General features: G+C 37.9%; 1 protein-coding gene across 7 annotated transcripts in view; it reads left to right on the top strand.

The window, feature by feature from the left end:
• STXBP5 (syntaxin binding protein 5) overlaps positions 1-26,019 on the top strand; it is a 174,179-nt gene that overhangs the window by 136,057 nt on the left and 12,103 nt on the right. For 2 of the 7 annotated variants that reach the window (XM_034765460.1, XM_034765459.1), the window contains exons 20-25: positions 2,006-2,068; positions 2,168-2,215; positions 12,388-12,438; positions 14,825-15,064; positions 17,591-17,963; positions 24,622-24,787. In XM_034765460.1, the coding sequence (XP_034621351.1) occupies positions 2,006-2,068; positions 2,168-2,215; positions 12,388-12,438; positions 14,825-15,064; positions 17,591-17,963; positions 24,622-24,787 (941 nt within the window). Of the gene's footprint in view, positions 1-2,005; positions 2,069-2,167; positions 2,216-12,387; positions 12,439-14,824; positions 15,065-17,590; positions 17,964-24,621; positions 24,788-26,019 lie in introns of those variants that run through there. The other 5 variants (XM_034765465.1, XM_034765464.1, XM_034765463.1 and 2 more) reach the window with 4 other exon arrangements.

Raw genomic sequence — 26,019 nt, 5'->3', positions numbered from 1 at the left:
AATTTTTCAATCTGAATTTGAGATCAGGTACAGTATTTAAATAAATTCAACTTGTATTCTGCCATAGAAGAACCAAAGAGTATGCATGCATAGTGCAGAAATTTAACACACTCTACTGGGTGAGTAACAAAACAAAACAAAAAACCTGGGTACGTTTTGTCTTGAATTAGATTAACATTCAGAAGTGGGCTTCTCAAGATAACTTAAAAATTAATTTGTAGTAATAGAAAATGGAGAAATGGGATCTATGGGGCTGGAGATAAGAAGTTGTTGGCTTCACAGAGGGACTCCAAGGCCATGTTTACACTTACCGGGGATCGAAGCTACTGCGATCGATTTAGAAGGGGTCAATTTAGCGAGTCTAGTGAAGACCCCTAAATCAACCGCAGAGCGCTCTCCGGTACCCCACTGGAACAAGAAGATTAAGTTAAGTCGATGGGAGAGCATCTCCCGTCAACTCAGCGTGGTGTAGAGACCGCAGTAAGTCAACCTAAGCTACGTCAACTGCAGCTACATTATTCACCTAGCTGGAGTAGCGTAACTTAGGTCTACTTACCACAGTAGTGTAGACAAGGCCTTAGAGAGGGCAACAAGACTGGGGAGGAGCCATGAGATGCTGGGAAGGTGGGGAGTGGATATTGTCAGAACTTAGGAGTGTCAGAAGAAATCAGAGGATCAGACACTGGTGGACTAAAGCTACAGAGAATAGGAGAAGGGAGATTTCGGTGGTTACAATTTGTCTAGTTAGGGAGAGACTAGCTATGGGCTAAGACTGCAATATCCAAACATAATTTTGTAATTAACTTCATTAAGCTTTGCATTTTTAAAAAATTCAGTGAATATAGTTTTGGAACTTACTCTTATAAAATAATGCTCAACTAGAACTTGATTAGGAGACTGGTTGTACAACAGTCTGGAAGATCAGTGTTTGGGACTGACAGTCTGAGACATCTGAGGGCAACTGAAGCTACAGCATGAATGGTGTGACAATTTCAATCTTCCAAATGAACAGAGCTGCAACTTCAGTTACTCTCTAACTTCCTCCACTGAGTAGTTACACAGATTGACAGCTATAGAAAAGGGTCCATGCCCTTGCTAGTTGGCAGAGCATCCTCTTGCTTTGGGAGACAAAAAACTAAATTACAGCAGAAATAAAATGAAAACCAAAACAAAGAGATTATAAAAGCTTTAAACTTTGTTCCCTTCATACAGTGCCCTGGATAAAGTTGCATAGCATATACAAAGTGTCATGCTCAGATACCTAAAATAGTAAGAAAATAATACCCTTGTAACACTTTGTCCTTTTTATTGGTGATTTTTTTTTTAGAGGTATAAAAACCTATTGTGTTTGGCATTTTAATAAGATTAAAAAAGCCGCCAAGTTAAATCTCTCTAAAACAGTGGTTCACAAATCGTAGCCCATTCACCATTAGTGGTCTTTAGAACTACTGCTTGCAGAATCAAGTACTCTATTGTGGTGTTGGGATAGGAGTTTTTTGCAGAATAAAATTGCTGCTCTAAACAGATTTCTTACTTTTAGAGCCCAAACGATGCTCCATATTGCATTTGCTCTATAGATCAAAATTCGGATAAATTATTTGTCCTCTTATTTACAGACCAACATACTGGGTGTCCACATATTAAAATGTTTATATTAAATAAAAGAAATGTCTCTAACCAAAATAACCCAGATACACTGTGTTGTGGTGGTGTCTTGCACTAAGTAATTTTGCTTCAGACTATCTGCTTATTTTTGTTTTTGCTCCTTTATTGCAAAGAGTTTGGCATTTTAGTGCCATCACATAACAGAAAGCTTCACTCATCTTTTGATCTTTGATCGGTACTTTGATGTATCTTAGCTGTGAAGTCAGTGTGACAGTATGTTATGTCTCATGTCTTTTTAAATATAATGGATAGTCTTTCTGTCAAATCAGTGTTGTACATGTATCTTGTTTTGTGAATGTCCATTTTGCATGTCTTTTTCACTCTGTCTTCGCTCATATAGGTTCTGGTTCTCCAAACAATTCTGATGATGATGATCAAAAAATGAATAATTTTATAGAAAAGGGTACAGTATTTTTATTTTAACAGTATTATTTATTTTGTTCATTCATTCTTTTAGTACATTTATAGTTTTTGACATTTTTTGTTAAAATATTATTTACAGTGAAGACCAAAGGCAGAAAATTTTCCAAGATGGTAGCCAATGATATAGGTAGGAGCTAGAAAAATTCTGCTTTCTTCCTAATCTAGTGCCTTACTCTATGCAACACTAACCCGACAGCAAAAAATTTCAAATTGCATTGCATTATTTAGTTAATCTATCTTTCCCTGTGCTAAATGGTAATCCTTTGGGCTGCTTCTGTGCTAAATATATTGGGCACAATGATTAACAAAATCAAGGAGAAACAGTGTTTTAATACTTTAATTTATATGATGTGCACCTTCCTATTTATTTGGGAGAAGAGGTTCTACTTTATTCTGAAATATTAGAAGGGTTCAGTCTATGCATGTTGCAACATAATATTATCACATTTGTCGTGGTGCAGTATACTTTAGAAAATGTTGCTGATTTATTTCCTTCTAAATATTACACCCATATCCATAAGGCCTAGTTTCCCCTATAAGTTTTCAAGATAGTGGTAGGAGTGCATTTTCCTTCAACATAAAAATGAACGATAGCTATATATACCTATCCTCATTATCAATACTATAACCCAGAGTGGTATATGCTATCCGGACATAATATGACAAGTCACCAGTCTATAAATTCTTTTAAATAAAAGTTGCATATTAATTGACAAAAATGGTTTGAATTATGTTGTATGCAAGCTATGAATTGAACCCTTTTATGGTCAGAATGGAAATAGGATGGATTGATAACCTAACACATGGTCAGTAAGGAAATATGGCAAATGGATATTTGGTAAATTCTGGGAAAAGATCTCTTCATTTTTCTAATTTATTCTTATTTCAGCTTTAGTACCTTAAGGTTTTTATTTGTTTTATCTGCATTGTATGGTAGCAATAAGATTTAGTTATATTCCTTTGGAGATATTTTATTCAAAAGATTTAATCTGTGTTGTTATATATAACAACATTGTTTGGTATACCTATAATGTCTTTAGAATATAAGTATACTTTATAGAAAGAATAACTAATAGTGTAGTAATAATTATCTACCAAAGATAAAGAAATTGTTGAGACAATGAGTGAAAGTAAGTTTGAAAGTGACCATACAGAATAACATGTCCAACTTCCACCCTAGGATTTTGGTACCTAGCTATCACGTTTACGATCTTTTCTGGACCTCTTTCATAAAGTAATATCTACATAGTACTGTGGAGACAAAAGTGGCTGGTGAGGATTTCTAATGCTTCCTGGCTGGCAAATTACTAGCTATTGTAGTTTAATAGGTAACAAATCTATCTGGGACCCTACCTATCTTAATTGTGAGTGCTAAGCACCAAAAAGGTTGAACCCTCTTTACACAAGAATCTGTAGTTTCTGCCATTTCCTTCATCATAGTATTTTCTGAGTAATCTACAAACAGCAGAGTTTGCTGAATAAGGTATAAGACTAGGAATTGAGATAATTGGATTTTTACTGGCTCTGATTTATTGTTTGACCTTTGGCAACTCACAACTTTTTCTGCACCTGAATGGAAGATTTTTTCTTTCTGCACCACAAAGGAAGACCAACAAGTAATGCCAGTGCAGCAACTAAAGGGAAAAATATAGCACTCAAAATTCAGAGCTGTATGAATGTTGATGTGAAGGCTTCTTACCCTGTCCTACATATGGAGAAAGTAAGAGAGGCCTCTCAATCTAGTAAAAAGACTCTATACCAGAGTCATCAGGAAGATGGAAAGAGGATGTATTTTTGTCCCAATCCTGATCAGAGAGCTGGCCACAATAATAAAAGCATCAGATGTAACAGGCTCTCTCTGTTCTGAACATCCCAGGACTGAAATAAGAAGGCTATAGAAAGTCCATTTTATAACACAATGGTAGAGTAATCTGACAAACCTTGAAAAACTTTACCTGATGTTTTACATGTTATCTTTACCTGGTAAAGAGGTAAATTGTCTTCCTCTTAAGTGTTCCAAAAGGAGTGTTCTCTTCCGTATTTTAAAAAAATGACCTATATTATGCAAAAAATTGCTTTTAGTTATGTTAATTGTTGACCAGGCTGTCTGAGCTGTTTAATTTGACTCTGATGATGTAATTTCTACTGTCATCACTATATTGCAGCATTATTATATTAATAAAACAAATCAGTGATAATTATACAGTATTATAGACATCTGTTCCAGCCTAAAGTCTTCTTTTCTTTCTAAAGAAATAGAATAATGTCTTGAATTTGCTTCACAGCTCAAATAACTTTCTAGAACAAGTTTGAAAGAATTGCATCTTTCAGGAACAAAGTGATGTGCAGAGTTAAGTTGAGACTGATTTTAACTATGTGTAATATCAGGTTTCAGAGTAGCAGCCGTGTTAGTCTGTATCCGCAGAAAGAACAGGAGTACTTGTGGCACCTTAGAGACTAATTTGTTAGTCTCTAAGGTGCCACAAGTACTCCTGTTCTTTATGTGTAATATATGCATTAATTAATGCTACGATTTTGTCACAAAGGATGCGGAAGTCACAGAATCTGGGACTTCCAAAGACCTCCGTGTCTTCAGCCCCGGCAGCTGGGAGCTGCAGGGTCGTTCCGCCTGCCGCAGCTGCAGGGAGCTGTGAGGTATCCCCGCCGCCTGAGGCAGCCAGCCCCAAAGCTCCTAGCGACTACAGGCAGCGGGGGCACCCTGGCAGCTCCCCAGCCATCGCCATGGGGGGGGGGCAGGAGGACCCCTGCAGCCCCAGCCGCCACGGGCAGGGGGACCCCCGCACCTCCCTGCCTCTGGGGAGGGGGCAGGGGGACCCTGAGGCTCCCCTCCGCCGCTGGAGCCCAGAGTTCCCAGTCACCTTGCAGCTGCCCAGTCCCTTCCCATTTTATCATGGATATTTTTAGGAAGAGTCAGGGACGGGTCATTGGCTTCTGTGAATTTTTCTTTATTGCCACTGACCTGTCCCTGACTTTTCCTAAAAATATCCATGACAAAATCTTAGCTTGACACATAGTCAGTCCATGAACTCCACATTGTAACTGAAATTTCTGTTATCAGTTTAATAAATTATACACATAGAAGATTTTGAAAATTTTGTCGTCTCACTCATAATTATTTACTAGGGTTGTGAGTAGACAGATGTCCTACTAATAATGTATTTAATAGAAGGCCAGTGAATCTATCTAGAAGAATTAGAAAATGCCCATCTTCATGGTTCTCATGTTGCTGCTATGAATAGGATTGTTGTGTAATGTTCAATTTGAAATGTATTAAGGAGTGACCACTTGAAGTCAGTGAAAACAAAAATACTTTTTTGCATTGCCATTTACTGTACATTGTATGTGGTATGTTTATGTTGCACAGCTGATTTGTGAGCTTATGGTGCTACTTTAATCTCTTCCTTTTCTGTGTCATATTGCAGAATGTCACTGTTGTCATTATTTGACATTAATAATTGCGTGTTTATCATTTCAGTTTATCAAATGTATAATCAGATGGGACTTGTCTTGTGGCATGAGAGGGTTCCTTGTGTGGCAATGCAATGAACTGCAGAGTTCAGAAATAAGCTTCTGGAATTCTTTGGCCCCAACCTGTTGCAGATTTGTCCCATTAGAGAGGCTACTCTTGGTTATTAGATAAGGTGAAAGTACCCACACTTCCCATTGCTCTAACTTGCAAAGTATTATTTTCAGAGGAAGATAATAATCTTGTCCTTGTGTTCAGTTACATGTTGCCATCATGGCAGCAATTAAGGGTAAGGAGCTGTCACTCATGAAAGGATAATTGAAAATCTAGGTCCCATCTAACTGAAGACAAAAATAAATACTATTCCAGTGACAGGACCATAAGGAATGTCTCCCTAAAGTAAACTTATATATGTCTAAATCTTAAAACTAGGGCTGTCAAGTGATTAAAAAACTTAATTGTGATTAATCGTGCTGTTAAACAATAACAGAATACCATTTATTTAAATATTTTTGGATGTTTTTTACATTTTCAAATATATTGATTTCAATTACAACACAGATTATCAAGTGTACAGTGCACACTTTATATTTATTTTTATTACAAATATTTGCACTGTAAAAAAACAGAAGAAATAGTATTTTTAAATTCACCTAATACAAGTACTGTAGTGCAATCTCTTTATCATGAAAGTTGAACTTACAAATGTAGAATTATGTACAAAAAATAACTGCATTGAAAAATAAAGCAATGTAAAACTTTAAAGCTTACAAGTCCACTCAGTCCTACTTCAGCAAATCGCTCAGACAAACAAGTTTGGTTACAATTTGCAGAAGATAATGTTGCCTGCTTCTTGTTTACGTCACCTGAAAGTGAGAACAGGCGTTCACATAGCACTGTTTTAGCTGGCATCACAAGATATTTACATGACAGATGTGCTAAAGATTCATACTTCAACCACCATTCCAGCGGACATGCATCCATGTTGATGACAGGTTCTGCTCGATAACGATCAAAAGCAGAGCAGACTGACACATGTTCATTTTCATCATCTGAGTCAGATGTCACCAGCAGAAGTTTGATTTTCGTTTTGGTGGTTTGGGTTTGGTATTTTCCACATCGGAGCGTTGCTCTTTCAAGATTCTGAAACCATGCTCTAGACCTCGTCCCTCTCAGATTTTGGATGGCACTTCGGATTCTTAAATCTTGGGTTGAGTGCTGTAGCTATTTATAGAAATTTCACATTGGTACCTTCTTAGTGTTTTGTAAAATCTGATGTGAAATTGTTCTGAAAATGAACATGTGCTGGGTCATCATCTGAGACTGCTATAACATGAACTATATGGCAACATGCGGGTAAAACAGAACAGGAGACATACTATTCTCCCCTAAGGAGTTCAGTCACAGATTTATTTAACATTATTTTTTTAATGAGCATCATCAGCATGGAAGCATGTCCTCTGGAATGGTGGCCAAAGCATGAAGGAGCATACGAATGTTTAGCATATCTGGCATGTAAATACACCTCTACCCCAATATAACACGAATTCGGATATAATGCGGTAAAGCAGCGCTCCGGTGGGGGGGCTGCGCACTCCCGTGGATTAAAGCAAGTTTGCTATAACACGGTTTCGCCTATAACGCAGTAAGATTTTTTGGCTCCCAGGGACAGCTTTCTATCGGGGTAGAAGTGTACCTTGAAACACCGGCTACAAAAATGTCATGTGAACGCCTGTTCTCACTTTCAGGTGACATTGTAAATAAGAAGCAGGCAGCGTTATCTCCTGTAAATGTAAACAAACAAACTTGTTGGTCTTAGTGATTGGCTGAACAAGAAGTAGGACTGAGTGGACTTGTAGGCTCTATAAAGTTTTACATTTTTTTTTTAGTGCAGTTATGTAACACAAAGCTACATTTGTAAGTTATACTTTCACGATAGAGATTGCACTTCAGTAATTGTATGAGGTGAACTGAAAAATACTATTCCTTTTATCATTTTTACAGTGCAAATATTTGTAATAAAAATCATAATATAAAGAGAACACTAACTTTGTATTCTGTGTTGTAATAGAAATCAATATATTTGAAAATTTAGAAAAACATCCAAAAATATTGAATTAATTTCAATTGGTATTCTATTGTTTAACTGTGGGATTAATCACGATTAATTTTTTTGAGTTAATCGCATGAGTTAACTGCAATTAATCAACAGCTCTACTTAAAACAAATCTTTCTCCTTTTAATCATTTTGTTGAAGATATGTGCTTATGTAAAGCTTATGTAAAGATTCATATCTATAGCAACAAATTGATGTCAGAGTCAGAATTCTTGGTTTGTTACAGGATCAAGAAAAATCTAGGTTGTTGAAAAATCTTGCCTAAACACACACAAGTGCAATGTTAGCACAAAGAATATAAAATAATCTGGAGTCAGTCACCATTCCAAATTTACCAGGTGTATTCTAGTTATCTAGTATTTTGATTATTTTAGTAACACTCCCAGAACTCTTCAGGAATGAACATGACTCAGACACCAAAGCACATGCAATATCCCTTCTGTAGGCTCATTATTTTAGCCAAACGTTCATTTGAATTGTATGAAAAGCTAACTATGGAGCAATGGTCTCAAGTTGCAGTGGGGGAGGTCTAGGTTGGATATTAGGAAACACTATTTCACTAGGAGGGTGGTGAAGCACTGGAATGGGTTACCTAGGGAGGTGGTGGAGTCTCCATTCTTAGAGGTTTTTAAGGCCTGGCTTGCTGGAATGATTTAGTTGGGGTTGGTCCCACTTTGAGCGGGGGGGGGGGGGGGGGGTTGGACTAAATAACCTCCTGAGATCTCTTCCAACCCTGATCTTCTATGATTCTATAGAATAATTATAATGCTCTTATATTTATATAGCTCTGTTTATCCAGATGGAGCCCAAATACTTAACATGGTTTACTAACTACTTCTACAAACTATACTATAGGAAATACTTTGACCACTGCTCAAAACAACCACATGTGCAGTGAGGCATGGTAAATATTTGCTACTACACAGCAGTGCACATAATCTCATGTGGCCTTTAGAGCTTTTACTGCTGAATTAGTTAAATCTGCTATTCTACATTTTTAAATAATGATCAAAATTTACCCAGCCAAGGAAGGTTTTCTTAAGGTATACTGTGTTACAGCCAGTAGAGCATTTTTTATAAAATACCCTAATGTAGACAATATTAGAGGGGACTCCTCTGCACAACAAATCTCATACTATGCATACTATATAATATGTACAAAAAGGAGTTAAGATACATAGACCCAATGTTTTTTGTTTAGCTGAAGAAGACAAGTTAGAATGAGCTCTTTTGCAGCAAAGGGAAGTTGCGGGAAGAAGGGGAGGGAGTGTCTATCTGTGTGTTTATATGGCCTGTTTCATAGTAGTATCAGAGTATTTTAAACATCTCTTTGGATAGGGAAATATTATCCCTATTGAGTCAATGAGGGACAGAATACATAACACCACTCTTCTTGTGCAGATGTTTTCCAGAATTTCTGGGTTTCTGTTATGGAAAGTCCACAACTCCCATGTGTGAAGATTTTCATGTCTTTGAAGAAGTTAAATTGAATTGCCTTTGACCAAAGAGTAGGAGTAATTTATGCAGCCTAAAGGCTGAGAAAAGCTGAAAAACACTTCTTTACTGTAGTTTTCTGGCTATAATTCGCTTTGTTTTTAAAAATAAGATTCTGATTAATAGCGTATATAGGTATACCAGGAAATAAGTCTCTGCTTACAAACCTACAATTAACTAATATTTCAGAGAATAGATTCAAGAGATTTGAGTTAGATTTATTTTGCAACATGGTGAAACAATTGCCTCAATGTACTTTAATAATTGGGACTTATACTAGAATATACTTAATTGTTAAATCTGAGACTTTTTTCCTTGTCGAAAGAAAATTCAGAAGGATAAGACTGAGTGGTATTATACCCTACAAAAGTAGGGAGGTCACACATGTGTCATCGGTGTGGGTGCAAAAAATGAACACTTAATTTCAACAAAGATGACAAGTCAGAATGAGCTGTTTTTCAGCAAAGGGAAGTCGGGGAATTGAGAGGAAAGAGTCTGTCTATCTGCGTAGTCTATCATAATAGCATCTGGGTATTCTAAACATTTTTTAGGTAGGGAAGTAGTATCCCTATTAACAGCTTGTCTACCTGGTGTAATAGTCTGCAGTAACTGGAGTATAAATTATAATGTGCAATAGCATGATGTGCACTAACTGGTCCATGTGGACCCTACTGACATGCACTAAAAGTTCCCCAGTACACACATTAATGCACACTAGGAAACTTTTAGTGCCCACCAGCAGAGTACACACATGCCAGTTAGTGTATGACATGCTAGTGTGTATTAGAATTTACATGCCAGCTAGTGCAGACAAGCCTTAAGTGATTTACCCAAGGTAACACATGAAGCTGGGAATTAAATCCAAATCCCCTGAGTTCCAGTCCTGTGCCTAAGACACAGCACCTTTCTGATAATAAGAAAGACAAAAGTGTGATAATTAATTGTTCTAGTAGCAGTTAGTTATAACTTGAGTATTTTAGTTGTATACTTGCTTTATAAATAGGCTGTATGTAATTACTGTTTTCTATAAATAAATTTTCATCATGTTCTTAATTTCATTTCTTCATTACAAGACTGATAGTTCTGAACAATATTAGAACAATTATAGTCCACCTCTACCTCGATATAACGCTGTCCTCGGGAGCCAAAAAATCTTACCACGTTATAGGTGAAACCGCGTTATATCGAACTTGATTTGATCCACCAGAGTGCGCAGCCCCCACCACACCCCCCCCCAGAGCACTGCTTGACCGCGTTATATCCGAATTCATGTTCTATCGGGTTGCATTATATCGGGGTAGAGATGTATAAAAAATCAGGTTTTGTTATGCAGCTCTATGAATCCCTGAATGAGTGGTTTTAAAAATCTATCAGTAGTATTGCTTGTGGTGATAAGAGAGAATTAATGGTTGTCTTATTTCTTTAGAAGAAACTTTTTGTGAAGAGAAATTTATTTACTGTGTATGGAATGGCAGGCTCTTTAGTTGCTCTGTGTTGTGTTTAAGGATTTACATTCTTTACAGTTGTAGGCTTTTAAATTTTGTTACGTATGAAGACAGTGTGTGTGAATGACTGTCAGAATTTGAGACAAGTTGAGGAATTGGACAGTTCACCTGTCACAAATGGTTTCACCTTTTTATTACTTTGTTTTACACTCCTGGTACCTTAATTTTGCAATGTTTCAGTGTCCATAAAAAGGGCAATTTTCTGTCTACGTATTGGTAGTGCACCACTTACTGTGACATCTAGCAATATCAACCTAATTGTTCCAGAAATTAATTTTTAATAAGGCTTGCTTTTTTTAAAAGTTGTTTTTATATTAAAAAAGCTACTGGTACCTTGTCTTCTGTAAGGTAACCCACGGTTGGATCCTAGATGTTAGCTATGCTTGAGTTAGAAAAGCATCTTAACAACTGAAGTAATTTAAAGAATTCTCTAAAAGGCATTTCTTTAGGACTACTTTTAGGTTTTCCTTAAATTTACAGTATTTAAATCTGTAGTTAATGTGACTGGCATAATATTTTCAAATCTGCATTTTATGTGACTAGCATAAAATATATCAAAATTTGAATGACTGACAAATTATCCAGCTGTACCTGTCACTCTCACAGTAGACCCTTGCTAATAGATTACTCTTATAATTCATTCCAATCTTTGCTCTTATGTGGGGAAAACACCATTTTATATACAAGGTGCTGTAGTGAAATCTTCTTTTACTAGGACTTAATTACTTAGTTTTTGTTTTTTTTTTTAACAAAATAATGTGTGTGCTGCTGTAGCCCTAGTCACTTGGAATTCCTCTTATCCTACAGGAATTCCTCTTCACCCCAAAGAGCAGAAAAGGATTAAAGTAGCCAAGACTACCTATTATATAATTAAGATTAAAATAAACGATTGAAATACATGAACAAATTACATAGTACTGCATCGTGTTTTCCTTTATAACATACTAATTTGCAAAACTCAATATTTCACAATGATCCCCCCATTGGTGCAAATTATCAAAGTTCTACTATATTTTACCTAAGAAAACATTGTGCATATTGTATATAGACAATATATTGCTTGTTGTTTCCGTATTTTCATATGTTTGTTCCCCTAAATTTCAGAATATTTAAGATGGCTTATTTAAAAAAAAATCTATACATAATTGTAAAATCTTTTATCTTAATGTGGCATAATTATAAATTACATCTTCTGCCTTTTATATATGTCAAGATTATGATGACATTGAGAAAAAGTGGTGTACACTAAAGTTGTGTAAAACTCAGCTGTTTGCATGTACAGGGCTTTGTGTGAACGGTGTTTGTTTGCCAGGGCTTTGTACAACCTCTCCCCACATCAGTTTTGGTCTAAACTTGGGGTTTGAACAAAGCCAAAAATGCAAACAAAATCCATAAGTTTTGTCAAGTTTCAGGCAAGATCTTAAGGATGGCATAAGCTTAAAAATTTGAGTCTGAATTTCAGTTCTCTCCTCCCCAAAAGTTAATGGGATTTTGGATGTGGGGATTTTGAGTCAGGCTCAACTCTAGTGGAAACACTGCTTAACGCAAGGTTTCAGTCATACAGAATTTGGATTAATTGCTTAGTACTGAAATTGGATGTAATAAATTGTGATGTATTAAACATTTGGAAAATGGCATCTGTTAATAAAAAGGCCAGCACTATCATATTTCTTTTAAAGATATATTTTATTTTTCAGCAAAGATGTCCAGAAAGTTAAGTTTGCCAACTGAGCTAAAGCCTGATTTAGGTAAGTTCAAAAATAAAGGTTGACCCATATTGCAACTGTGTTTTATAGGAAGAGTAAATTTCCATAAAGTAAGAATCCTAAATTTGTGTTTAAGTAGACATGTAAAATTTTAGTTGTTGACATCCTAATGTCAGCACACAGATTTGTGTGTAGTTGTTAAATTTTTATCTGAATGTTCTGAGGCTGCTGTAATTCTTGTTATGTCAGTTACCTTGTGATGTCAGGAATATTACAAGAGGAATATTACCAGAAAAATTTCATGTCTTTTTGGAACCACATGACATGGAAAAAATTGGAACATGAAGTTTTACAGACCTCACAGGAGATTTTAATTAAGATCCCATTCTGCAAACAGTTAAACTTGTAGTTGACTACAAGTTTAAAGCTAATGTGTAGAGCTAAGTTGATGTATAACTGTTATAAGAAAATGTTATTTTACGATTTTGTGTCTTGAGACATAGTACAGTAATTTCACAGTAAACATTCTAGTTGTACTGCTTGCATATTAAAGTTTAGAAACACAAATGATCATTCCATTGCATAATTAAATCAGCTTAAAATAAGCATTTTTTTTCAGCACATTGTTACATCTTACTTGAATGTTAAATCCACAAATATAGGTTTAATTTTATATCTGTCACAACAATCCTATTTTGCTCAGAAAAAGAAACTGGAGAATTCTTATATAATGCACACAAGAAAGGTACATGCAAATCAAAAGTCAAAGGGACAGAATTCAAGAAGTCATTTGCAACCCCCAGTTTCAGTGAGTTACCAGAATTTTGGTTAGCTTCTCTTACGCTTGGTAATGGGTCAATTCAATTTTATCTTCAATATGCAGCTCAGTTGGAGACAGTATAATTAAGGCACTTCTATAAAAAAAAAAAAATTCTGATGGCTTTTGAGCTGATTTTCCTGATTTTCAAAAATTCTTGTTAATGACAGAAAAAATTAATCTGTAGCTAATCAAGTTTACAAATTATTAATTTGGGTGTTACAGGTATTTAAATGGAAAAACCCTTAGATTTGTTTTCTTCCCCAGTAAATATTAAAATCTGAAGAAGCATCTTTTTGAAGAGGGTGCTACGATCAGTAGCTGAAGTTAGCAGAACAAATGATTCATAGTGCATTACACATTATTTTCACTGGCTATCCGACTCTACCATATTTTCTTACTATAATGCAGAAAGTAGTAATTTTTCAAATAAAGCCCTAGGAGATTTTCTCAGTGGGGAAAACAATGTAGCCCATTAATGAAATGGCACATTATGCTGTGCTGAAATGCCTTTATGAATAATTTACATAAGTAAATTCTGTTGGTTAAATCTCAATCCTGCTAGTGCATAGAGTTGCCAACTGTATCTATGCACCAGTGAGGGCTTGAAACCAGCATACTCGAGGCCTAAACAAAGCCATAGTGTAAATTACACCATATTTTTAAAAGGGATAAACTTGGTTTGCCTTTTAGTAAAAGCATTGGGAGATGCAAGCTGAAAGAGAATGATTTGTCAGGAATTTAAAAATCACATTGATGCTTGAGTACAGAAGAGAATCTCTAAAAATGTTGACCCCTCTGGTATTTACAATGTGTGCAGCTGATAACATGCAGACGCAGATGTTGGTAGCATTTCCATTGTAATATCCTATTTTTAAGGAGTTGCACAGTAAATTTGAATTAAATTAAAACAAAATTACTTTGTGCTTATGATTTGAATTCCCATTTGTGGAGCTACTTTGTGTTCAACCTTCTTTTAGTCCAGGGATGACTGCCGGAAAAGCTTATCAATGTCACTTTCTATAGCACTCCAGAAAAAACTCTTCAACTGCCCAGTTTCTTTGTTTTTGAACATCACCATCAAAGAACCTTAGGTTTTTTAAGTGACCTATGCCAGAAGTTCAGGCTTATGTGAATAGCCAATGAGCTCTACTTCCATCAATCTCCTAAAGTCGGAAAACATGACAAGCTATTTATCGCCATGGTATGTGGGTCCCTTTACAAGCTTAAACGGAGACGTTTGTCTCTTAGTAAGATAATAAAAGGCTTCTACTGTTTGATAAATGACTGCTGTCTTTTGTCCCACACACAAGATGAACACACACAATGACCATCCAGGACAATTATATAGTGGTGTACCCTGCAGTTGAAGAGATTGTTGCAATTAGAAGACAGCATAGAAAATGGGGTCAGTGGGCAGGAGAGGAAATGTAATTAGGGAAATATTTAGCAAAAGGAAGTAATCTATGGAGTGAAAGTTACTACATGCTTGATTTTTAAAGAACTATCTTTACAAAATATGCTAAACAAAACCTAACTATAGTTTATTTTGAAACTTTATACTGTATTTTGCAATGCTTTTTAATTAATGTAAAAATTAATTTGTTTCAGATGTCAGAGACAACTCCTTCAGTCGATCCCGGAGTTCCAGTGTAACTAGCATCGATAAGGAATCCCGAGAAGCAATTTCTGCTCTTCATTTCTGTGAGACTTTCACACGGAAAGCAGATACATCACCTTCTCCATGTTTATGGGTCGGGACTACTCTGGGTACAGTGCTAGTCATTGTACTGAACCTACCCCCAGGAGGAGAACAAAGACTAATTCAGCCAGTAATTGTTTCTCCCAGTGGTATGTACAAGACAGGAGATTTGCTGTATAACGTAGCTGGTATTCTGCATTATTATTCTTGAGGGATTTTTAATGTGGTTTTGTTTTTTCTCAATTATGTAATACAGATGCCCCCCCTCCCCTCCCGACTTACGCAATCATTCCGTTCTGGAAAGCCTTGCATAGCTCACATTTTGCATAAGTCGGAAATGTATACCCGTACGTTACACAAAAATTTCCGCTACTCAAAAATTCTATTTCTGGCTTATGGAACTTTTTCCGTAAGTGCGAATTTGCGTAAGTCAGGTCTTGCATAGCCTGGGGAGTGTCTGTAATTCCATAAATAATTATACAATGCTCACCGTTTAGGTCAGGACAGTGTAGTGTTTTGGTATTCTAGAAAGTTTCTATGTCACTTGTGCGTTAGAGATAACCCGATTAGCAATTTTGCATATCAGTTAAGTCTGAACTGTAAGTTTACAACCTGGTATAGGAATATCAGGTAAATGGACTACTGTTTGTGTAGAAAGAATGACATTTGAGTAGCTCTACTGCAACTCACACAGTGTTAACAGTATAACTAGAGGGAGACAGCAAGAGAAGAATATTGTTAGAAGCCACAATCTTTTATTCACCTAGCTCTCATGAAGTTCATATTAGGGTTTCCCACTACAAAAAAGAATAAAAGTTGATTATGACTACATAGATTGGACCGGCTGGTACTATGTGCTAAGGACAAAATTCTTTTCTCAGACCCATGTGGAAGATTTCAGCTCTAATATTCTGCCTTCCCCCAATGCATAGAAACTATCATGACCTGCTCCTTCCTGGGCACACACCTTGTTCAACACCAGTGTCTTCGGGTCACTAGTATAGCCCTTTTGCCTGTCTCAGCATCCTCTCAGAACACTTGCCTGTGAATATCTGGCCTGACTGCTTTTCTTACCTCTATTTCAAGGGCCCTCTACATCTCTTCAAAAAAAATCCTGATTGATTATGCCTTCGATTTACAGGTTGGAAAAAACAAAAATTTATATTTAATCTGAGTAAACATAACATCATAATAGCTTTCAGTAACCATTATAGTACTTACTCCCAGAAGGAAAACCTAATTTTATAAGAGCCCGGAAGTGCTCCCCTTCCTGATCAGTCTTGCTCCCTGGCCTTCTCTGTAATCCTGCTCTCTCCCCCATCACGAGCCAACTCACCACTCTTCAAATTCAGAATCCCAAAGTTCTGAAGGAGCAGTCTGGTTGGAACTTCTGTCCAGGAGTCCGAACTTCTGTGTCTCTGGGCACCCCCGGCATATGTTCTTTTAGTGTTTGTCCGACAACATACCCCATCATATAGGTACACAAGCAACACTTATCCTATAACACCACCTCCTACCATACCATTTCAAGTTTATATAGTCCTTTCTCTATAGAAATCCAGTTGATTTAATGGTAGTTACACACAGATGTGCCTGAGGACTTCTGCCAACAAGCATGTTAGGGTGAATATGGTTTATCATGTGCAATGCTGAATGTGGCTGGCCTTTGTTGACTGCTACATTGCATTCATCTGCTGTTCAGCTAACATGATTGTTGGCAACTATATTCAGACAAAGTAAAATTCCGTAATATAGACCAGGCTGTAGACTGAATACAATGTCAGTCACTAGATCTGCAGTGTGGATCTAAGAGGAGAATTTTGACCTAAGTAAGCTTTCCTCTGTAGATGGCAAATCAAAATGGATCTAACTATATGTAAATAAAAATGACATTAGACAAAAGAAGCAGCACAGCACAAAGATGCCTCAGTTTTAACACATGCAGGAGACAGCAATTCAGTTAATAACAATGGTGGGTGAAAATCCTCTTCCCTGCTAAACAGACCTTATTTTGTAATTCCCCTTATCACAAAGCCAACGAGGGAAGATGCAAGAGAGCCTGCTCGCTTATACCTAAGCATGTCTAATTCAAAGAAGGAAACACAGGTTGACACTTCTGACAGTTAATAGTATTCACCATAGATGATATTAAACACACAGTACAATTTATTGATGCTGTGTTTAGGAAAGCATTAATGCCTATGAGGAAAAGAGTGAAAGCTGTTTATTTTTAACATCTAAGTTTAAAACACATGGGTTCCAGCTTGGTCCTCCTTTAAAAGCCTCAGCTATTTCTTAGCACTTTCTTGTCAGTCTCTCTGATTCAGGAAAACATCCCTGTTTAGGAAGGTCGATGTGCTTAATTTCAAGTATATGCGTAATTTCCATTGTAGTCAATGGGACATATACACACACTTAAACTTAAGTCCATGCTTAAATGCTTTCCTGAATAGGGATGGTCTTAAGCACAAGTTTAAATGTTTTTTTTTAATTAAATTAACGAACATTTTGGCCAATTTGAGTTTTACTGTAGAAGAGACAGAAGGCAAATCTGAAGGTTTTGTTTGGAAGGATCTCTTTTATGTTTAAAAAAATTGGCAAAGACAATTAGTATGTAGTTTGGAAGACAATTCAGGAGAATTATTTTAGATATCATGTCAAATTCTATATCCTAGGAACCATTTTGAGGCTAAAAGGGGCAATCCTGAGAATGGCTTTTCTGGACACCACAGGATCTATAGTTCCACCAGCATATGAACCGTGGAGAGAACACAATGTTTCTGAAGACAAAGATGAAAAGGACAAATTGAAAAAACGGCGGCCTGTCTCAGTGTCCCCCTCCTCCTCTTCTCAGGAAATCAGTGAAAACCAATATGCAGTGATCTGTTCTGACAAGCAAGCAAAAGTTATCTCACTGCCATCACAGAACTGTATTCATAAACAAAACATAACAGAGACTTCTTTTGTTCTTCGTGGAGATATAGTAGCATTGAGTAATAGTAGCTGCCTTGCATGTTTCTGTGCCAATGGACACATTATGACTTTTAGGTAAGATCTATTTAATCATGATTTAAACATTAAAAAGAGATAAATTATAGTTCCCTGCCCCCTCCTACCCTGTCCCCCAATGCACCCTGTTTCCTCAATCCACAGAAAAAACAAAAAATATATATTCAATGATGATGATAAACCTGTAGGAATAGTAACGTCTTGGGGGTGGGGGTAATTTGGCAGCTGGATAATATTGAACTTGAAATTTATTCCTATATGAATTAGGTTCAAGCTATAGTTCAGATGAATTGTTAACAAATAACATAGGCTAAACTCCTCTAAAGTAAAATATAAACTTGTATTATTTAAGTTTTCTCAAATGAAATCCATAGTTTACTGATTTCATGATTTGTTACAAAACTTGTGTAAAAACATTACATATTGAAAGCCAAAACCTGCTCTTCCTTATTCCTATCCCTTGTTTTGGTTTATTTTAAATTTATCTTTTTCCCCTCAGTTTGTTCATTTATGTATGTATTGATTTTTTTTCTTTAATATTCTCAGGAATTACTTTCTTCCCAACAGTGCTTGTCATAGAGTCATAAACTTTAAGGTCGGAAGGGACCATTATGATAGTGTAGTCTGACCTGCTGCACAACATGAAACCTGGACTATTTATCTGTCTAAAGTATTGCACAGAAAAGAAAAAAAAAAAAGCCAAAAGAACATTATTAAGATCGCAAAGTCAAGCACTCAAGTTAGGAAATGCCAGAATTAAGATTGCTCTTGTTACTTTAATTTAGTCCCCTGTGTATGTATGCATTATGATGCAGTCTTTAATCACATCTTTGATGACATTATTTATCTCAGCATGTCTGTGCATACACAGCAAGTCACTCACAATCCCTTTCTTTTTTTCCTCAAGGACTCCCAGCCCCAGTTCTCATACCCCAGCTCCCAGTCTTCTTGCCTAGACAGCCCCAGTCTCTTCTCACAATCCCAACTCCCAATTCCAGTTTCCTTACTCCCACTATCCTACAGTTCTACTCTTCCCCTCCCCTAAGCTCCTTGTCCCAATCTACTGACCACATTTACCCTCCCCTGGATCTGGCCCTTGCCCTCCTCAGCATTCAAATCAGGAAACTTCATCCACCTGCCTGGGCCCTGCAGGAGGAGCATTGAGCGCACAAGAGAGACAGGCTCCCTGCTTTCAATTCTGGTGCCCTGACCCAGTATACCACCCAGCCACCAGCAGCTCAAGATACAGTTGTGGGGAAAGTCCTGCTCAGTGCAGATAAAATCTTCATAGATCTTAGTGCAAAGGTCTAGTAAGTCTCTGCTAAGCATGTGACACAAATTTTTAAAGGCTTATAAATTGGCTGATTTGGGGTAGATTTTTAATAATTATTAACCTAACTGGCTCTGTGGATGAGGGGAAAGCAGTGGATGTGTTATTCCTTGACTTTAGCAAAGCTTTTGATACGGTCTCCCACAGTATTCTTGCCACAAGTTAAAGAAGTATGGGCTGGATGAATGGATTATAAGGTGGATAGAAAGCTGGCTAGATTGTCGGACTCAACGGGTAGTGATCAATGGCTCCATGTCTAGTTGGCAGCCAGTTTCAAGCGGAGTGTCCCAAGGGTCCGTCCTGGGGATGGTTTTGTTCAATATCTTCATTAATGATCTGGAGGATGGCGTGGACTGCACACTCAGCAAGTTTGCAGATGACACTAAACTGGGAGGAGTGGTAGATATGCTGGAGGGTAGGGATAGGATACAGAGGGACCTAGACAAATTAGATGATTGGGCCAAAAGAAACCTGATGAGGTCCAACAAGGACAAGTGCAGAGTCCTGCACTTAGGACGGAAGAATCCCATTCACTGTTACAGACTAGGGACTGAGGGGCTAGGCAGCAGTTCTGCAGAAAAGGACTTAGGGGTTACAGTGGAGGAGAAGCTGGATATGAGTCAACAGTGTGCCCTTGTTGCCAAGAAGGCTAATGGCATTTTGGGCTGTATAAGTAGGGGCATTGCCAGCAGATCGAGGGACATGATCGTTCCCCTCTATTCGACATTGGTGAGGCCTCACCTGGAGTACTGTGTCCAGTTTTGGGCCCCACACTACAAGAAGGATGTGGAAAAATTGGAAAGAGTCCAGCAAAGGGCAACAAAAATGATTAGGGGGCTGGAGCACATGACTTCTGAGGAGAGGCTGAGGGCACTGGGATTGTTTAGTCTGCAGAAGAGAAGAATGAGGGGGGATTTGATAGCTGCTTTCAACTATCTGAAAGGGGGTTCCAAAGAGGATGGATCTAGACTGTTCTCAGTGGTAGCAGATGACAGAACAAGGAGTAATGGTCTCAAGTTGCAGTGGGGGAGGTTTAAGTTGGATATTAGGAAAAACGTTTTCACTAGAAGGGTGGTGAAGCACTGGAATGGGTTACCTAGGGAGGTGGTAGAATCTCCTTCCTTAGAGGTTTTTAAGATCAGGCTTGACAAAGCCCTGGCTGGGATGATTTAGTTGGGATTAGGTCCTGCTTTGATTGGGGATTGGACTAGATGACCTCCTGAGGTCCCTTCCAACCCTGATATTCTATGATTCTGTGATTAATAACGTTTATTACAGGAGTGCATAAAGACCAACGAAGAGCGGGGCCCATTGTTCTAAACTCTGTGCTAGGCACTAGTGCGTCTCAAAGGGTACATCTACAGTGGATCTGGAAGTGTAATTTCCATCTCAGCTAGACATACCCATGCTAGTTCCAATTGAGCTAGCATATTAAAATTAACAGGGTATGCGCAGCTGCATAGGCAACAGGATGGGTTAGCTGCTCTGAGTACAATCCCGTCCAAGACCCTAGGTATGTACTTGAAGTAGCTGTGCAGCCATGGCTCCACTACTATTTTTAGCGCTAGCTCCATCAGAACTTGCATGGGTATGTCTGCCCAAGCTGGAAATTACACGTCCAGCTCCAATATAGACATACTCAAAGAGATGGCTGCCAGACTATTTTAACATGAGAAAAGAATACGTTTTCTCTTAGCCTCATTCTCAGAAACTGTTGAACCATTTTGGCTGAACTAAAAAAAAAGGGAGGCAGACACTTGGCATAGAAAATTTCAGCTGAAATGGTTAAAGTTTAGAAAAGATATAAGTCAGTGGTTCCTCAGCCAAGGGTACATGTACCCTGAGTGTAGGCAGTGGGCTTCCAGGGGGTATTCAATTAATCTAGATCAGTGTTTCTAAACCTTGGGATTGCAGCCCCCTGGGGAGTCACTGCATGGGTTTAGAGGGATCACAAGTGCAGGACCGGCATTAGGGGGTGGCAAGCACAGCAATTGCCTGGGGCCCCACACCACAGAGTCTCCGCAAAGCTAAGTTACATGCTTCAGCCCCGCCACCTGGCGCTTGGGCTTCAGACAAGGCTCACAAATGAAAAACCAGCTCAAGTATAACACTGAAATGTAAGCACAATATTTATATTCCAATGAATTTATTTTAAAAAGTGCTGTGACACTTTTTTTTGTATTTTTATGCCTGATTTTGTAAGCAAGTAGTTTAAGTGAGGTGAAACTTGGGGTACGCAAGACCAATCAGACTCCTGAAAGGGGCACAGCAGTCTGGAAAAGTTAAGAACCACTAATACACGCAACTGAAAATAGGGTCTTATAATGGGAAGTGTCAGGCAACCAGCCCTGCCTATAATTACAACATACAGCCAAACAGTTCTCATAAGTCCTTCTAGGACTCTCTAGTGTGAGGCAGATATTTCTTCAAGGACTTGTTAAAATAAGATTAAGGTAGATATACTCCGTCAAAAATCCTTAACTCCTAGCCTACAGAACCATAAGAACAAAATATCACTAGTCCTACATGCTTTCAAAATAAGAGTGCTGGTCATTTTGCAAGAAGAGAATTACTAAGGAGAAGTTTATTCTATTCATCTTATCATCCAGTCTTCTCCCAGTCACAAGATATAACTATTTCTAAATTAACAAATTCATCCAAAATGATGGCTAATTAAAATGTCAAAGAAAGTGTTCATAAATATGTCATTTAACTTGAAATATTTAAAATAGATTGGCAGGATCTGGGACCGCTGGTCTGGCAGAAAGGATATGCAAGAGCCAGCAAGTCCCATCTTGGATGATGCTACAAATGTTTGGCCTTGTGAGGCAGCTGCAGTGGACCTTGAAGCATGCAACACATGGCCTTTCACATCCCATTAGTATGACACAATATGATATTCTGGCCTCAGTGGCCTGGTAGCAGACCAGGCACAATCTTCTTTAGGGAATAGATTTCCAAATGCCACCTGTTCACACTGTATTGCAGAAACTGCTTGAACAACCACCTTCACCTATCTGAGTCAAATCTAAAGTCTAGCTCCATCTACATTCGTTGGGTAGCTGCTTTGACTTATTCATTCATTGGTCAAAGATAGATCAGTGCTTCCACAGCCCCTCATCATCAGGTTTATGCAGGGGCCCAGGGCTTGACACATTTTACCACCCTTTCCAATTAAAATGCCTCCTGTGTCATGGAATGTTAATATTGTCCTGACAAATTATTATGTTCCTTTTAAAACACTCAGTGATTATTTTCCTCATGGCAGAGACTTGAGCTTGCAGAGTGCATGAACTTCAGACTCTAGTAACTGATCCTCCTAGACCAAGCTTTACTAGGATAAGTTGGTGGTGCAGAGTCATCTTCAAAGTAGTGATGGAGCTCCAGGGCCGGCTCCAGGGTTTTTGCTGCCCCAAGTGGTGCAAAAAAGAAAAAAAAAAGCCGCGATCACGATCTGCGGCGGCAATTCAGCAGGAGGTCCTTCACTCCCAGCGAGAGTGAGGGTCCGTCCACCGAATTGCTGCCGAACAGCTGGACCTGCCGCCCCTCTCCGGAGTGGCTGCCCCAAGCACCTGCTTGGCAAGCTGGTGCCTGGAGCCGGCCCTGTGGAGCTCCACCTTACTGAGCATATTGACAGGACATCGTTTTTCTCATATTCACATGCCCTGGCGAAGCCCTTTCTAGGTCCATAATGTTATAAATTCCTTCCATTCTAATGGAGCAGGCTAAATACCTCACACAAAGTCCCCCCAATGTATTGCTTTGTTTGATATCTATCACTAAGATATCTGTGACTGACCTAGCTTGAAGCTGGAAAAACATGTTGGCTCAGTTAACCTTAGAGCAACTTCCTCTTTGTCTTTAGTTATTCCTGTTTCAGATGCATGCAGGCCAGCCACTTCAACCCTGCACTACATATTTACAAAGCAATGCTGCTTGAATTCAGCCCCTACGGAGGAATCCTGCTCTGGTCTCTCTCCTGCAGAACCTATTTCTGAAGCAGGGCAGCCCAAACTCTCCACCTCCTTGATATGTTTCTTAAGATATGTTCCTTTAGTTGGCTATGCTTTTGAAATTGTGTTTTCAACAGGCTATCAGGCTTGATAAGCTTGATATTTTGAAGAGAGATCTCATATGAAGAAAAAACCTACTTGTACATGTTGTTGCTATTACCCTTTTTCTTGTTTGCTGCTAGTTATAGTTTCATTTTTGCCTTACATTTTTTTTTGATCTCCAGGAGTTAGAATCCTACACAGCAGGTATCTTTAGAGTAGGAGGAAACTACTTGGCATGTAATTCTTCAACTCTGAAGATAACCTCTTGCATGACTTTTGCTCTCTCACCCAAGTTTCTAACTTTAAGATGGTGGCCTGTCTTTGTTTGCGTTGAGTAATTAATCCTTTCAGTCATTTTATTTATGACTGGCTAACTTATTTCAGGGGGTGGGGTTGCAGGAAAGCAATGCTTCCCAATAACACAAAAAGCTGACTGAAAAGTTCCAAGGATGATGTTTACAGCCCAGAGATTGTATGTGATCATCAGTACAGGGCATGGTTTATGGTCTAGCCCATTATTGTTAACTTTGTTCTAGTGAGGCCAAGAAGTGAGAATCCTGCAAGGTTATATATTTTTAAAAAAAATATTTAAAAAAAGTACAAGGTAGGTAAGTTTTGTTTTCTCTTGAAATGCAACCAAATTAGGGAAAAGGGGAGACTAGTTCACACCAAGATGGTAGAAATCTTTTTCTTTTTGAGAGTACTTTCCATGCCCATTTCCCTCTGAATAGAATAGATGCTCTAAAAAAAAATTACACAATGAAATAGTCTCTTCTAGTGAAACTCTAATTCTTCCAAAAGTGACCTATTTTGAATTTATAGTGTACGTTTAAAAGTGTGTGTGTGTGTGTGTGTGTGTGTGTGTGTGTGTATTAATATGGAAGGGCAGTAAAATTTTGTGCTATAAATTAATTGTTCAATGCTACTTTAAATTTTAGGCAATAAACTTTTGTACTACTGGGGGGGGGAGTTATGTCTAAAATCAAGGAGCTACCTGGTTCACTACATGTTGTGTTATCACTGAGGTTGCATGTCCCCACTGAATTATACTTACCAGTCTACTGCAGTACTGTTAGTAATGTGATTAAAAAGGATAAGAAAAAGAAGAAGAATAGTGTACTATAGTTTGTTAATATAAGTTGAGAAACTGAACAATAATAATAAAAAGAACAGGAGTACTTGTGGCACCTTAGTACAAGTACTCCTGTTCTTTTTGCGGATACAGACTAACACAGCTGCTACTCTGAAACCTGTCAATAATAATAAAGGTAGTCCTCCTTAATGTAAATGATCTTTTAATTCTCTTCTCAAGTTTGCCAAGTTTAAGGCCATTGTTGGATGTATATTACCTGCCACTTACCAACATGCGGATAGCCAGAACATTCTGCTTCACCAACAATGGACAGGCGTCGTATCTTGTCTCACCTACAGAAATCCAGAGAATCACATACAGTCAAGAAACTTGTGAAAACCTACAGGTAAAGATTATACTGTTAATACTGTTGTTTTTCATAAGTAGGTATCCTCTACAGGTCCCTGATCTTAATTCTTGATAATCACATGGTAGATTAAAACCCCTTCTAAAGAAGCTATGGTGCACTGGCGGGCTTTACAGTATATAACACATCATGATTTCTCGTGCTTCAGTTCCCTTTCTCTCAAATGGTGGTGTGAAACATCCCTTGTACATCTGTGGAGCAGTCTTTTCCTTTTTTTGTCAGTCATGTTCCATGTGAAACTTCCTTGATAATTCTTGCAGTTAAAGACTTCAAAATTCCTCCAGTCAAAATGGTAGTAATCAAAGATGCATGCTGTCAGAGGCAGGGAGCACAATCTCAAGGCATTTTGATTGACGCATTATGTTGCAGAAATTTCAGAGACAACGAATGAGATTCTCATCTCTTTTTTTGGCCTCATGACAAATAAAAGGCCCAGACCAGCATAAAGGGACTCCACAAGTGCCAGTTTTGGATGAGGAAGAATTCCCACAGTGTTGGAAGATGCACATGCAACAAGCAACATGTTGCAGGATTAGGTCATTATCCTTTTTTTTTTTTTGGAAAAGTACTGTGGGATCTTCAACATCAGTGCATAGTTGGAAGCATGTAAGCATACGAGCCTGATTCTTAGTCCACTTAGTCATCTGTTCTGGGTTTATAACTCTCATAAGAATAATTTAGATAAAATGGAACTGACCATTAAATACCAGGATGTGTTGTATACTGTGTATGCTTCAGTGTGTGTGTTGGCTGCCTTGTGAATATTATGTAAGCATCTTGGGTGAGATTTTCAAAAGCAGTCAGCATTGTCCTGACTCTGCTCCTATTGAAGTTAGTGGAAGTTTAACTGCTAATTTCAATGGGAGAATAGTTAAGGAGCACCAAGTGTTCCTGAAAATTCCGCCATTATGTCTACTTCCCACAAAAGGGATGGGACCAAAGAGTGGGGATCTAGAGAGGACCCGGCATCTCAGAACTTCAATCAAAGGTAAGGGTGTTTCCATATACCTTTATGCCACTAAGTGCAAATTTTAATATCACTGTAGAAACAGAAATTCTGGGATAGAAACCACAAGAAATCTAGCCTCTGACATCCATCAGGAATGTGTGCACTGTACATCTTCTTCTAATATTACATACCTATCTATTTTATAGTTAAGTTCATGAGAAGTGTTGCTCCCTTGCTGTTGGATTAGTTTTTTTCCATGCTC

Source organism: Trachemys scripta, chromosome 3 (assembly GCF_013100865.1).
Source record: "Trachemys scripta elegans isolate TJP31775 chromosome 3, CAS_Tse_1.0, whole genome shotgun sequence".
Taxonomy (NCBI): domain Eukaryota; kingdom Metazoa; phylum Chordata; order Testudines; family Emydidae; genus Trachemys; species Trachemys scripta.
This window is presented reverse-complemented; position numbering and strand designations above follow the sequence as displayed.